Source organism: Oenanthe melanoleuca, chromosome 8 (assembly GCF_029582105.1).
Source record: "Oenanthe melanoleuca isolate GR-GAL-2019-014 chromosome 8, OMel1.0, whole genome shotgun sequence".
NCBI classification, from domain to species: Eukaryota; Metazoa; Chordata; class Aves; order Passeriformes; family Muscicapidae; genus Oenanthe; species Oenanthe melanoleuca.
In genome coordinates this window covers 17,487,080-17,502,531 of record NC_079342.1, presented here as the reverse complement: position 1 = coordinate 17,502,531, position 15,452 = coordinate 17,487,080, and the positions used below count along the sequence as shown (strand labels likewise).

Here is a 15,452-nt window from a genome sequence, read left to right as displayed (position 1 = left end):
AGCTTTTTTTGCTGTCAGTCCACTGGTTCAATTTTGGCCAGATCAATGACTAAAATACTGACTGTGGGAATCAGTGTACTCAAGTTCTTCATTCTGTCCCTGTCTTGTCTAGGATCATCAACACCATAGTGTGTTTTCCCCTACCTCTGTGGCTACAGGCTTAAGCCTGTGGAGGGCTTGTCCCACCTGTACTAGCCTGATGAAAAATGACTCCTCTGTGTTAGGTGGAGTCCCCTCCAGAAACATCCAGCCCCTTCCATATTTTCACATTGTAAAAACAAATGCTTATTTTTATTCTCCTGTAACTCAAAACCATCTGAAGGTATTTTATTTAAACTTAAAAAAAAAAAAAAGACTAAGCACAGAAAACATTATTCCCCAGAGAAGAATTTTCAGAAAGAGAACAGAGGGTTACAATGGAAATGGTTTTGCAACCTTAATGCTAGAAAGCTGGACAACTACTTTGCCTGTCCTTATCCCCATGGGACTTGCTGGACATATGCTTGTACAAACGTGATAAATCTTACAGCTTGCACCTGATCTTTGCTAACGACAACGTCATCTTCTAGAGCTCAGCCCAAAATGTCGGCCTTGCGAGTCACCTAAATTCTGAAGAGAAGTTGTCTCATTAACTCCCACCAAAACTCCTTTTTCTGGAAATCTCTCTTCCCCTGTTGCTAAAGACTGCATTTCTATTCTTGCACAAGAGTCTGCATGACTTGCTTGATATGTGGTTGTGGTTCAGCTTTGTGAGCTGAACAGAGCTTCCTGCCTACTGCAATCTAGAGACATTCAGAGGTTCTCTGGCTGATGACCTTGTGGCCAGCAGTCAGCCCATCTGATGCTCCTGTACTGCAGTGACAGTTTGATCTTCCCTTGCTCTTGGGGGTCTGGAGCAGCTGTTTGTGTCTCCATGTGGAGCTTTGAAGGAAGCAAAGCTGTGTGTGTGTGTGTGAGTGTGTGTGTGTGTGTGTGTGTGTCTGTGATGGCTGTGCTTTTGCAGGAGTCCAGGATGGACACAGATGTCAGCATTCCACCGCAGACTCTTCCATGAACCTCGGTCTGGCATCATGTCTGGAGTTGGGTGAAAGTGGGCAGTACTGAGGCCAGCAGGCAAAATGATTGCAGAACCCCCACCCGTTTTTATTGATGGTACAAAAAGGCCCCACTACCAGGTCTGGCAAATCCTCTGTTAATAACAGCATGGATTAGGAAGCTGGTTTTAATCCTAGCCTTAACATCACTGGCTCCTGGTCCCCCCACATTGTTCCCGTTGCTCCTTAGTGCCCAGCATGGCCCCTGTCCTTCCTGGCTTGGGAGTCCCCTGGCCTGTGCAGGGGCTGCCAAGAGGTCCAAGAGTGGGATCATGTTGGAGGTGTAGCTAGGCTTGTTTCTGGGGCCTGTGTATGGGGCTGAGTTTGAAAGCCTGCCCTGAGAGCCACAGGTGAACATTAGTAAACAGTGGGGTGCTGCTAGATAGGTGCAGGGATCATTCCTGTGCCACTGGTGTAGGTTTGTTTGAGACCCCAGGGACACAGCCAGGATGTGCTCTTGCAGAGCTGCTGCCTGAACTGTTTCAGCACTTGTTATTGAATTTCTGCTGGTTTATGTTTTCTGAAAGATACTCATTTTGCTAAATGCCAGTAAAGGGCTTTGTCTAGGCACCTCTACTTACAAAGGGTGAGATTTATTGGCCTCTTTGTCTACGAAGAAAGACCAGGCCTGATTATCAGATTGTACACCAGAGACAAGTGCTTAGGTAATCAGCAGACTGTCTTGGAGTAGAAATACGATGGTTTTTCAGATAAACTCTCTAGGAAAAGCACTGGTGTTGACATTACATGGGAACCTGTTTGCTGTGCTGCCGATTTCCCCTCTCCCGTCTGCCTTGGCTAAGCAGTAAAACTGCTTGGTGTAGAGGAGGTGCCTCTGTGTGGAAGGGTTACTGGGCTTGCTAGACATTACTCCTTGGGTTTGGAGTACCTCTTCCATCCCTCTTCCTTCTTGAAGACAACAGCACAGCATAAGAAAGGTGTCTGGAAGGGTGGAGAGCTTGTTGCCACCCTCAAGACATCACTTTGCTTACCTTTTGATGCGTCTGTCTGTGCTCTCCTCTGGCAACATGATGTTTCTCCAACTCTCCACACCAATGGCCAGGAGCTGTCTTCCAGTGCTGGCTCCCTCAGACCTCATCTCGTCCCCTTTCTCCTGACCTGCTTCTGTAAAACAACAGGTCGTGAACCCTTGATTGTTGTGAGGGGTGAGCTGCATGCTTAGGTGCAGAAGGTGGAAAGTGTTTGCAAGTTGTTAAAAGCTGTTTTTAGGTGTATAAAGCTCATCATGCCCTTTTGGAAGATGAAGAAGATTTTTCTGGTTCCCAAGAAAGTTCTTGCCTGGAGCTTAAGGAGAGGTTCTCTCTACATGCAGGGTGCTTGTACAGATCTTTTCATGATACTTTGCTCTCTTTTTATGACTAATTTTTATTGATTTTTTTCCTGAAGGAATAGACAATAAAAATACAAAAAGATAAAAGTATTATAGCTTGCTTATGTTCCTAAGAACCTTATGCTTCTTGGGATAACCAGTGGAATTTTACAATTGTGTGGTTTTATGTTTTTATACTTTTTCAAAGCTGCAAGACCAGATAATGCTGCAGAGATCCAATGCACTAGGTTAGATGTGGCAGATGGACATAACTGATAACAAAAAGTATCAGAAAACATGAGAAAGTAGAAATCTGGTCCAGTTTGAGCACTCTCTGACCTGTACTGAAATTACCTGTGGAGCAGATACATTCCTTTGTATTCATGTGTGTGATTTCTGCAGTGTGAATCTTGGTGTGCGTATTCTTGGTGATGTGTCCTTGTCTGGATGAGGCCATTATACCCTGTCCTCCCGTGGCATCAGGGGTGCAGTGGTCCACAGATACTGAGGGTGCCTGGAATGTGACAGGACAAGGAATGGTGACTTTAAGCTAGTCAACTAAGTATGGAGAAGAAGATTTTTATATTGAGGGTGGTGAAACAATGGCACAGGTTACTAGAAAGGTAATATTCAAGGTGAGATTGTTCAGAGCTATGAGCAAGCTGATCTAGTTGGAGATGTCCCTGCTCACTGGGAGGGAGGTTGGATTGGATGAACTTTAAAGGTGCCTTCCATAACAAGCTATTTTATGATGCTATGTTCTTTTCTGAACACACCTTTCAGTCCCTTCCAGAGATTTGGGTTGAGCTGCTGTCTGAAAGGCAGAACCTGCACTTTGTAATATGTGAGCTGTCCACCTCTGCCAGAAGAATGCATGGAGAAAAAGATGGCAAGAAAAGCAAAAACCAGGCCAGGGTCTTTAATTACTGCTCTATAGAGCCATGCGTTAATTCCTCAAATCTATTTGCTTCTCAGAATATGGAAGTCTGTGGGTAGCAGCTGCTAACCCAGTTAAAATACAGATTAATATAAAAACAGTTTCTGAATATAAAAGAGTGTTAGTGTCCCTCCACTTTTTCAAAATTCCACTTCATAATGGCTTGATGAACTTGAGAAACACACCTAGAGGAGCTCTGCATTCTTAAAATTAAAATACTTTCCCTAAAAGGTATGTATTGCCATTTCATGGGAGTCACTGTGAGAAAATAATCTTTCCACTTACAGTTTATTCAGTGAGTCAGGTATTTGGTATTCATTAAATGTAATTACAGTTTAATTGGAGTTTAATATTGTTTCTTTTTCTATCCTCCGAGTTCAGTGCTGTGAGACAAGCAGCCAAAGAAACTGAAAGATAGAAACCATTTAGCTTCCTTCAGTTGCCACATACTTAATAAAGCAGAGCCATGTGGTTTGTGAGAGGACTTAGGGTGTATGAGTAGGTTGAGCTGGCTGTGTGGAAGAGTTACTCCTGGGTGATGGTGGGGCCATCAGTATCTCTCAACTGGATGCTATGGCTTCCAGAGGTGTAGATACTTCTAGGTTGTGCTTTACCTTTATTTTATGAAAACGTGTGAGATGTGTAGGAAAGAGCCATATGAAGTGAAATCCCATACTGTGCACTTGTTTTAATAATGATTTTTTAATTACTTGGGTGCATTGATGGCAGGCTACTGAGCTCCAATATTCAATATGTTAAAAGACAGTTTTGTCAGTTGGAAGGCAGACAGAAAAATTATCTGTTTTCCATGTGCCTCAAGCTCTCCTGGGCAGACCCAGGCAGAGGCCCATGAGACTGCATCTTTTAATGCATGTGTTTAGCTTTGAACAGCCAAGCAGTCTAAGAGCAATCAGTAAGAGTGTCTGTTGGCAGGACCTCTTCCTAAGAAATCTCATGGAAAACAGACTAGACAGGCTTCTGCAAGAAAGTGCTTTTCTTTAGATTTCATTCCATTATTTTAAATACAATTTTGAGCTACTGAGGATGTGATGGACTATGGAAAAATGCACATGCTGGCTGTCCAGCTCAGGGGAGGATGACTGGGTCCACTCTAGGTCTCACTTACTAATACTCCTCTATTTGGTTCATCTAACACTGAAATTTTGGTGGTGTTTTGATAGCAGAGAGATGTCCAGAGACCTTGGTTACCTCTGCCTGTGTACATCAAGGTAGCACCAAAACTGCTGAAAGGCGTGTTGAAAAAGGGCAGTGGACCCTGCCATGCTGAGAATTTGCAGTTTTGTGGTGTGGGTAGCAGCCCCACTACATTTCTGTGTTTGGGATGAAGCTGTGCCCTTGCCTGTGGCTGGGAAGCTGCCAGGGTCACTCTGCTGTGGTTGGTTCCTCAGCAACACTCATGTGGGTCACGGGAGCATGTTTTGGTTGCAGAAAGATGGACAGGAGAGTAGACATCTCTAATGATCTTTTGAGTGCTGCTCTGATGACTGCTTTCCGTTTGTCTCTATTTCAGCTGACTGGGATTATTCAAGGCATGGTGGATGGGCAGCCGAGCCTCCAGCAAGTGCTTGAGGTAAGCAGAGTAACCTTTAGTTCTCAAACTCTGACCTCTGGTCCTGTAGTCCCCTCTTCATCTCTTTCCCTGCACCCTCCCCTTGCTGAGAATCGAACCGCGTAATTTGACTATGATTACAGCTTCATTAGAATAACATTTGCTGTCACACTGGTGACACACTGCTGAGATTATTGAACCATTGATCTGTCATCTCCAGCTGTTCATGTCAAGGGTGCTGACAAGATATCCAAACTCCTGCCAGTAGATAGGAGAAGAGGCGATTCCTTCTTGAGCCAGTTTTAAAGCACCAAGACATTGCTCAAGACCACTGTTCCTGGAGATTCTGCTTTCATTTCTTTTCCCCCCCCTCAGCACTTTATTAAATTATTTTTTCTACCTATTTAAATGCTTAATAATACATGTAGCGTAGAAAGAAAATGCCTCTGAAATCTAATCTAAAGGATGTGTGAATGCAGATACAGCCCTAATAATACCATCTGCTTAATGTAGAATTCCTAGAGCATTTAAAGCTTAATTAGCTTGGAAGTATTTCTCCATCAATAGCTTTTGTTGATAGTCAGATAGTGAAGGAAACTTCCTCAAGCAGAGCCTGTTTGGGCTGCAGGTTGGTGTTGGATGTGTCGTTGTCTCTGTCAGGATTTCCACTGCTGTGTTACCTAATTGTTCCTAATCAGAATAATTGCATCCATTGCTTATCTGAGGAAATCAAATTAAAGGTGTTAAAGTCCTCCATGGAGACAGCACTTGATGGGCTCACATGAAGGAGTTTAGAAAAGTTTCCACTGCTGTCCCCAACTCTAGGTGGGTTCGTGTGAGGCTGGCAGGGAGATCCTGTCAGCCAAAGGGAGTGTGGCTGAGAGGCTGGATGCTGCTCTTCTGGGGAGTTTTACTAAGAGGGCTGTTGTGCGATCGGTCACAGGAAGAAGCATTGACCCCTGGCAGGAAAGGCTGTGGCAGTGACATGAGACTGAAGATGGTGCTCTGCAGAGGTGATGTCTTGCATTCATGCAAACCCCCAGCTCTCCAGAGAGTATAGAGTAGTCTTGCTTGTCCATAAACATATGGATGTGTGTGCCTGTTTCCCCCAGGAGGGTGAGCTCTCTTTGCCCGAATGGGTGAATGTAGATCACTGCTGGAGTATTCCAGAAAATGTTTTGTTCTGTTTGTGTGAAAGCTTCTTAGAGTGTGGAAACACTTATGTAGAATTGTTTTCATTTGGACAGAAAAGGTGTTTGTACAGCAGCATGTTTCTAGATTCAGGTTAGGCAGCTTCTGAGGCATGCTGGTTTACTTTACTCAGGAGTGAAAGGTGTCAAGCAAAGGAAAAGAGGAGGGATTTCTGTTGCTAAAGCATTGAAAATTCTGCTAATGAAGTTACATAATAACAGCTGATTGCCTGCCACTGCAAGATTTTGGGCATGTTGTTTGCTAGTTCTAGCTGGAATAAGTGTGTATGCAGGGCTTCTGTCTGTGTAGGGCTTCTAGTCTAGGTTAGTTCCTTAATCTCTAAGGTAGATTGCATCCTCTAGGTTAACATGGCCCTTTTCTGAAGAGAACCCCGAACATCATTCCTGTGGGAAGCTCATCAGGCGTAGCAGCTCCACTTTAAATCCACACTATCCTGAACAAGCACTTCTTCAGAACTGTAAGAAGAAAAGAGGAATCCCGCCTGGAGAGGAAGGGGACACCTGGCTTTGCTTGTTACTGTCACACAGTGTCTATGTGTGCCCAGCCCTTTCATTTTTTCTCCCTTCCCGTATCCCCCTGGTACTATATGAATTAGAGTATGTGAGAAATGCTGTGGGGGAGGGATGCCATCTCAATATACCTGTCTATTCTCCTCACTGGAGGGGGCACAAGTTATGTTCCCTATGAGCCTCTTTGGTAGAGGGAGAGGAGAAATGCCAGGTAACAGCACAGTTGTATCGTCCCGTTAACGCTGCACAACTTTCATCCCTCCACAAGCAGAGCTGCTGCGGTGTCTGATAAGATCATCTCTCCTCTGGTTGCCTGATGTCTCCTATCAGAAATCTTCAAAGGTCCAAACGTGCTGTTGTTGAGATGGCAAGCAAAGAGAGAAGAGAGAGAGGGAGAGGTTGGATAAGATCACAATTTTCTTCTCTCTTGATTGCAAGCAGCTTATCTGAGTTTAACTGTTGTGGCTCGGCCTGTCTCTGCAAAACTCATCCCCTTTTCTTGCCTTCCTTTCAGCGGGTTGACGAGTGGATGGCAAAGGAAGGCCTCTTAGATCCCAGCGTCAAGTCGATTTTTGTGACCTGTGGAGACTGGGATTTGAAAGTGATGTGAGTATGGGAGGGGAGGGAGATTTTCCTGGGCTTTATTGCTCCATGCTTGCCTGTAGTGCATATGTCTTTGTCCGTGCAAGCCTCCAGCTGTCCCTAGTCATTGTTTCTTAGGGAAATTGTTGTTTGCCATGCATAATCAGGAGAGGAGAGTTGTTTCAGAAGATAGGTGGGTGCTGGGCATGGTGCAAGATCACTGCCTAGGATATTACCTATAGTGAGTGAAGCCTTTCAGAACCCAAAGAAAAGTTTAAACTTGAGCTTTGTGACTTTTTGCCTTTTATCCAATATACTTTCCAAGGGGATGGATATTTCTGAGTGCATACATGGATAATCAAGTGATGATCCTTACCTGACTTCCTGCATTTAAGACTTTTTCTGTGATCTTGGCACAGTAATTCAGTGTGAATCACAGAGTAGTCTTTGGAACAGAATACAAGCCAGGTCTGGCATACTGCAGTGGTGCTCTTATCATTAAGGTTATCTTCATCAGCTGGGTGAATATCTGGCAAGTACCAGCTGGGGACCTGCTCTGGGTTCTGCAAGTGTTGGTGTATTTTTTGTTAGAAAAATAGCTAGGCCACAACCTAAAAATGTTATTTTAAGAATGGAGCTTAATGTCCAAAAATTAAATTAGTTCAATCTCCACGGTGTTTGCAGATCAGTGTCCTATAGAGCTGAATTCCCTTGGATTCATATAATCTTGCTTCAGCTTTTCGTTTCCCTGTGGTGCTGGATAAAGACTCCTGTTGTTATCATACCAGTAAAGCATGGGCTTGACGCATCCCATCCTAAACTGACAGCCACAACTCGTTAGTAGTGTTGCTTGGTTTTCACTGTGACATTGGTTTCCCCAAGCTTGAAGCCTAAATAAACTGCACATAGTCTAGGAGCAATCGCACCAGTTCTTCCCTGACGAGTAGTCTTTGCAGAGTGGCAGCTCCTTGCCTTTGCTTGGTGTAATTAGTGAAACATGAGATATGGGGTCCAAAGCTCAGCACAAGCACTAGTGGAGATGAGAAATTGGCTCCAGACAGAGACAGAGGGTTGTTATTTTAATTTTGAGTCAGAATCTGTGTCTCTGCTCAGGTTGTGTCCAGAGTTCATATATATTGCAAGTTCCTATATTAGTTGCTTAAATTAGTAGTGTGTTATTTTTCTTTATATATATAAGCTTCTGTTAGAGACCAGCACGGTTGCTGTGCAAAACTTCTGTTTCTCATGTATTCTATTTTCTCTGTTCTTTATTCCTGTATTGCTGTATTGTTGTGAGAGTCCAATTTACCACTTTGTTGATGATTGTGAGAAACAGTTATCTTTGCTTCAAGCCCATCTTTCCATCGCTTTCACAGTGCACTGACAAGATTCTCAGGTAACAACATCCTAACTTGGTGTCTGTGTAGAAGGAGCAACCTGGATGTATTGGGTGGCTTTTTTTTTTTCTCTTCGTCAGAGCTCCACAGGGGGCAAATAGAGGTAAAGCTGAGCCCCATTTCTGGTGAGCCATAGGGGTTGTGAGGTGAGCTGGCTCAGAGGGACATGCTGTTCTGGAGTGGAGATACACTATTCACCATTTGCAGTGATCTCTTGCATGGATTGTCCCTCACTAGTCAGCTGGAAAAGAAGACTCCACTCCTGGCCATGAGGATGTTGCGAGTGGTTCATTTCTCCCTCTTCCTTTTAAAATTTTTGTTTAAACCATTAACTTCAGAATTCAATCCTGAAGCATCTCCAGGGCAAAGCAGAAAATACATTGTGTGTTTCCAAGCACATGGATAGCAGGAGTCTGGCTGCAGCCGGCTGGTGAGTAGCACATCACGCTGCTCCATCGCCGATTGGGTGCTGCAGCGTGTAGCGTCACATCTGATTAGCACCGTGCCAGTGGATGAGGACTCCCTGCCAGCTCTGACTTGTCTCATTTCCCATTACTTTTATCCGTCACCACAAATGCCGAGTCTCCCTCCTGAACTAATTAAGTTTGCGTGTGTTTAGACACATTGCCAAATAGGGTTTAGCAAAGCAGAACTGAGCATCTCTTTTTAAAGAGGGAAAGCTGAGAGCTGAAACAAGGCTGCTCAGACAGGGAGACAGCCTCAGAGACATGGAACGTCCATTAAGTATTCCAGGGAATCACCCCATGTTTCTCTACAAGACCTGGGGTGTAGCTGATGCCCTTTGCTGCTATGTTGAGACCACATGCTAGTCACAACAGGCGTTGGAGCAGTAGGAAGGGAGGTGGTGCTGTTTGTCCAGATTTGGAGGAAGCATAGCATGGTAGAAACCTGGCTGGGTTTCATAGGAATTGAGGACACTGAGATGAGTGCAATGCTTCCTGGCTTAAGGAACCAGCTCTTGTGGCAGGTCTACTCCTAACTCTGCTCTTTCTTTTATAGCTTCCTTAGTAATGACAGCTGCTTGGATAGCTGCAGTCCTCTTACCCATGTCTTGCGTGGTTTGGAGTTCCTGTCCTCTGTTGTCCTTAGTTTGGCTGGTAAACCATGCAGCTTTGTTCTTGGCTTCTCCAGCAGTGACCTGGGCATTTAGTGTGGCTTCTGTCTGTATGTGCTGTTCTAGAGCTGAGGCATGGTGTCTTCTGAACTGGCCTGTCTACTGTGAAGGCTGCCAGTAGGTACCACTGGTAGGTGCCAGGGAGGCACAGTGGGATGAGCAAGCTGGATGCAGGGAAGTGGCTGTAACAAGGAGAAGGAATCTTGAAGCCTGTCAGAGTTAGATATAGGGATAAGGTGGAGAAATAGCCCTGCCTAAGCCAGGAGTTGCAGTGTGTGCAGCATTCTTAGCTCAAACAAAAGCACCAGAGGAATAGCGATTGTCAGGGTACTGCTCTCTGCTGATGGTGTCTGGCACTGCCAAGTCTGCAGGATTCAAGATGTGAACTCAGCTTCTAAAGGATCAGTAAAGCATCTGCTTGGCTCAAGGATCTACAGGAAGTGAGGCAGTGTTTGGCTACAGACTTAATTGCTCTTGAACACTGGAGCTTCCTTGGAAGACCACAGAGCTGTTTGTCTTCCCTCAGACGACAGGGAGCACTAGTCACAAGGAGCTGGGTGCCCAGAACAGGAAGTTCTGGGTGCCCAGAACACCGAGTGTCTGAGAAGGGCTTATGAAAGTTTAGCATGAGTCAAGGTCCTCAGCCATGCTACCAAAGGCTTTGTCATGGGTGTGGTGCACCATCAGAAGGTGCACCTGTTGGAGAGATTTGGTTGCTGCTGAAGAGAGTCCATTGTGTGAGAGGGCTCCTAAATGGAGCGCTGATCCTCTGCTGGCTGTGCTTGGATCAACCTGCTTTCAGTTCTTGGTGTGTGTGAATCAGGCTGGAGTCGGGGAGACAGCAGCTCTCCTGCCAGCCCTCCCCTTCCCTCTTGTTAAGATGCAATTTCTTTAATGAGGAAAACCTCTTGAGTGGGAACATCACCTTTCTTGAAGGCTTGTCCTGACAAGGCAGTTCAAGCCGACAGAGTCGCATATCAACTTCAGCAAATATCAGTCACTCATTACAGAGACTCTTCTCCCCCCCATCCCCCACCCCCCAGCAACACCCCTCATTCCCAGACAAGGGAATGAATCACACTTCTGCTCTTGAATACATCATGACAAGTCATGGTTCTAATGAGAGAGGGCCATTCATTCTGGGTGGAAAGTTCCCTGTGTCGACACAGAAATGTTATTAATTAAAGAGAGCTACCTGAAGCAAGAGATGAAAGGAGCACTAGACCTGCCAAGCTAAAATATGAGTGGGGATACAGCCTCGTTAGACACACGATCCTCAGGCCTCTGCATGCTCAGTGGGAGGATTCCTTTAGCCTGTTGCAAGGAGCTATAGTCCAAGTTTAACAGCTCCAGGGATGGATTCAGATACCTGATGTCATCTGCTTTAGTGCTTGGACCTCATTCTGCTCCTAGGTTGGAACTGTCACTAGTCATTAAGCAAATAGCATTGATGTGGCATTGGGTGGCAAGGGTAACATGCCTCTGAAGGGGCTGAGGGAGCTGCTGACTGCAGGAGACGGGCTTAGTGGAAGAGAGGGTACTTAGTACCTGCCAGAGTTGAGCCCTTGTAATATAAGCTCTTTAATGTAGTTTATCTCTGCTGAAATGTCAAATTGCTTTCCTCTGTGTGTGGAACCAGTTTGTGGGCTCTTAAACACAATGTGAATTAATCTTGGCAACGAAAGAGGCATTTTTACCATGTGTTCATAGATAAAGAGTTGAAATATGGTGAGGTTAAGTGAGATGCCTGTGGCTGTGCAGGCAGGCAGAGGCAGAGCTGAAGTCTTTTGTCCCAAATTTCAGACCTGCACCATAATGTCAGAAGCACCAGTTAATCCTTCTCCTTGCAGATTTGGATTGTTCTGTAAATGCACCGAGCATAGCTAAAAGTACATGTAGGCTTTGGTCTATATAATTCTGACATGAAGATGCTTGTACTGCATTTACTGTGGCTGATCAGAACATGCTAATTTATGTCTTCACAGGAAACTACTGCTCAGAAGTTTTTTATTTTCTTAATAAGTGTTAAAAGGCAAGTACTCTCTAATATAGTGATAAAACATAGTGAAGTGTCTCGAAATGTTTATAGCCCTTGGTGCTCTTCCTAGGTTGGATATTAGTAAATTCCAAGCAGTAAATTATACTATTGCTTAATTTTGTCTTACTGTTTTAATTCTTTTCTTGCAAGTTACACAGGCTGGGAGGATGCATTTCTTCTCAGGCCAGCTCCAAATGTGGCAATGGGTTGCTCTTTCCAGATTTCTGTCCTGGACATTTTTGACATCAGAATTAGGTCACGAATGGAAACGAACTGTTGGTGTTAGTGTCCTCTGTATGTGCTGTTCTTTATCACAGGATCAGGAGGGGATCAGTAGCCTCTGCCTCAGAGATAAATTGCAGATGGCCACTGACTGGAGTGAATGGGAATGCTTGGATAGTCATGAGAAAGGCAGGAGAAGGCATAGGATGGGCTGTCTGTGTGGCAGCAGGGCAAGAGGTATGTTTAGAGTTGAGAGCTACAAGAAAGATACAGTAACTGAAAGATAATGTGGTCATCTGCATTTAAAGCTAATAAAAAACACTTTCCAGCTAAGATCTTTAGATTAGCTTGGTGGGTGTTTTTAGTGGGGATCATTTTGCTGAACAAGTCTATGCTGTATCTCTTCACATGGTTATATTTGCTGAACAAAGACTGTGGTGTGAACTGCAGTGAAGGGATGGGACTGAGTATCCAGGGTCAAGAACCTTTTGAGTCAGCTTTGCTGATGGAGTTGTTCATGTAATTACATCCTAAAGTGCTTTGCCAGAGCTAAGCAAGGGAGCCTTGTGAGCACTTACAGGGAATAGCATTGACCCCATTCACTTCTGCAACCCTGGAATCCAGCTTTTTGTTTTTAAAGAAAATGATATCATTTATGCAAAAAAATTTTGGATTTTAAGATTCCTCCTCTGTACACTCTTACTTTAAATGAATATACCAGACCTGACTTTTGTTATCCTTATGTACCAGTTACCCTGGCTGACCCCTGTTCTTGTCTGTATTTGAAGTAATTGGTTGCTTGGGCTTCTGCAATTTACATTGTCCTAGATGTGTGGGAATGCCTTTGGGTTAAGCTTTGGACATGAAATCTTTGCATAGGGATCATCATGCAATGGACTGTCACCTTCAGGTCTGTTCCTTATCTGGCACATCATAGCAAAGACATTTGTCTTAGTTAGGGCTGTAGTGTCTACGGGTTTATTGAGCTGTGGTGCCTGGTGAACTCTGGGGAGCAGGACTCTACTACCTGGGAATTAAGACCAAAGAAGTTGGAAGCAGCATGAAAGATGCTGGAGAAACTTACAAACAAAATTTCAGTGTAGGGGAGAATGAGGCAAACATTGCATCATGTGCTTTATTTCCAGCACTGAATTTTTGGGATGGAGTAAGAAGTGGAGAAGGTAGATTTTCTACCCCTGGGTAGCTTAACTCAAGCTGTTTGAAAACAGTCACATTGACCTGGATGTAAATCAATGGTCTCAATGTCATCTGCTCATAGAGTAGGGAATCATAATTCCCTCTGCACCAGGAATCACTAGGGTGAATTCTGTGTAAAGTATTGTAGTGAATTCAGGCAAAATTGTTTCAAAATCAATGCATCTGTAATAGGTCCTTGGTAAAAAACACACCCTAGTCTCTGTATGAGAGCCTCTAATAGCAGTTCAGGATTGTGGTCATTCTGTCCCTTGGGGAATTTAAAATCTGGTTGGCTTGGGACTGCAGAGGACTATCACTGGAGGGCTGTTTGCCATCTGAATTTTGTTTGTGGCATGTGTGAAAAACAGGATTAGCTTTCTCTTAAAACGGCTTAATTTTTCTAGTATTAGACAGTCATAGTGTTTCATGCTGGGTCTGAAATGTCAACTGTCTTCCTTTGAATCCTAGCTCTTCTTACTTCACAGCTGAAGCAAAGCAGTTGTGTGTTGGCACCAGTGCTGCCCTCTCAGTGGCTTGGCTGGGCTTATGGCTTATGGCTCCTCTGCTTGGAGAGCTCTGCTTTAAGAATACTGCCAGCCTGGGAGCCACATCCTTCCTCTTCCACTTGCTCTGCTGTATGAGTCTATAGCTTTCTTGAAAATGTTTTATTTTGTTTGGATGTTTGTTTCCTGTTGGGAGCCATTTTTCTGGATGGATTCAGTCCCTTTCCTCCTGAAGTTCCTGGATGGCAAAGACCTACTGGGCCATCTTGAGGTCATCCCTGGTATTTTCCCTCCAGCATATTCTCATGTGCCTTGTCCAGTGACAATCTGTATCCTCAGGAGTGGATGACCAGGTGTGTGCAGGACTTGGGAGGACACCAGAGCTACAGACTTAACTTTTTGAGCTGAGTCCATTTCATGTTGGAGTCACCTTTTTCAGTGTTTGGCCCAGGTGCTTCTGTCAGCAGCCTGGCACCCCAAAGCTGGTGTCATGTGCTCAGACACTGATGTGGACCAGGTGTTAGCAATATGTGAGGCATATGGAGGTGGGAGTAGAAGAAAGCAGGACAGAGAAGTCTGTAAGAGAAAGACAGAGGAAGCAGGGTCATGTCCTCCTGGTAGGGTTGTGTCCAGGAAGCTCGTACTGCCCAGGACTTTGTCCTGCCTTGGTCCTACCAGCTTTGCCTCTCTTGGAGCAAGAATTTCTCCTCCTCTCTGCCTGGCACCTACACCTTGGGACACCCTTCATTTTTCCTCTGTAGGTGCCTCTTGGTTGTCTCTAATTTCCTTGCTTCAGTTATTCCATCTGAATGTTGAACCAGGTCTTGGTGTTGACTGTTTGCCAGCATGGCCAAAGTGCCTGGGCACCAGCTGAGTTCAGTTCCTCATCCCTGCCTGGAGTCACATCTGTCCCTGCAGACTGGGTGGATGGAGTAGGCTGGTGGGAGGTTGCCAAGACCTCTCCTCCAATTCACAGTGCTCCCAGCTCTGAAGACAACTTTTACATTTTATGGACCATTTAGCTTCCCAATGGTGATCCTAATTCTTCACAGCATGTATATGCCGTTTCTTGGTTATTAAAAGGATCCCTGAAAAGGAGCTGCCCTCTAAGTCAGAGCTCTTCCATGCAGTTAATTGCAGGAAGATTTTCCTTAGACTTAATAATGTGAGGCTTAATATTTCCAAACTCTCCCTATGCTAGGAGGGTGAATTAATACCCAGGTTTCCCCACAGCTGCAGAGACTAACCCTTGTGCACCATCAGTAAGCAGGCACAGGAAGGACACTTATGCTGGGAGTAGTTCAGACTTGGAATTGCTCTGGAGGAAGTCCACTTGATTTCTGCTCAGAACTCAAGAGTGCTTTAAAGGTTGTCTAGCCAGGTGTCTCAGTCTTTCATCTCTACATCCTTATTTCATGTGACACATCAGGTGCCAAAGTAGACTCCATTCCTTGGGGCCCCAAGCGAGCACCATATTCACTGGGAAAGGAGTGATTACCTTGGGCTGACTGACAGGTCAGCCAAAGGTTGGATGGATGAATGGACTGGAGGTGGTTCAAGCAGGGAAGTTCTTTGTCAAGTCACTGTGCTGTGTATGAGAAAACAGGAGCAGCAAGCCATTAGACTGTGTATTTCAGGTGTGAGGAAGCTGCTGAGGTCCCCTGGCATTGTGAAATGCCAAGTGAAATGTTACTTCCATGTGGAGCACAGCAGTGTGTTGGAATTA

The 15,452-nt window shown here is 44.9% G+C and overlaps 1 protein-coding gene across 3 annotated transcripts in view; it reads left to right on the top strand.

The window, feature by feature from the left end:
• ERI3 (ERI1 exoribonuclease family member 3) overlaps positions 1-15,452 on the top strand; it is a 129,533-nt gene that overhangs the window by 24,478 nt on the left and 89,603 nt on the right. For all 3 annotated transcript variants that reach the window (XM_056497123.1, XM_056497124.1, XM_056497125.1), the window contains exons 4-5: positions 4,893-4,952; positions 7,167-7,258. In XM_056497123.1, the coding sequence (XP_056353098.1) occupies positions 4,893-4,952; positions 7,167-7,258 (152 nt within the window). The remainder of the gene's footprint in view (positions 1-4,892; positions 4,953-7,166; positions 7,259-15,452) is intronic.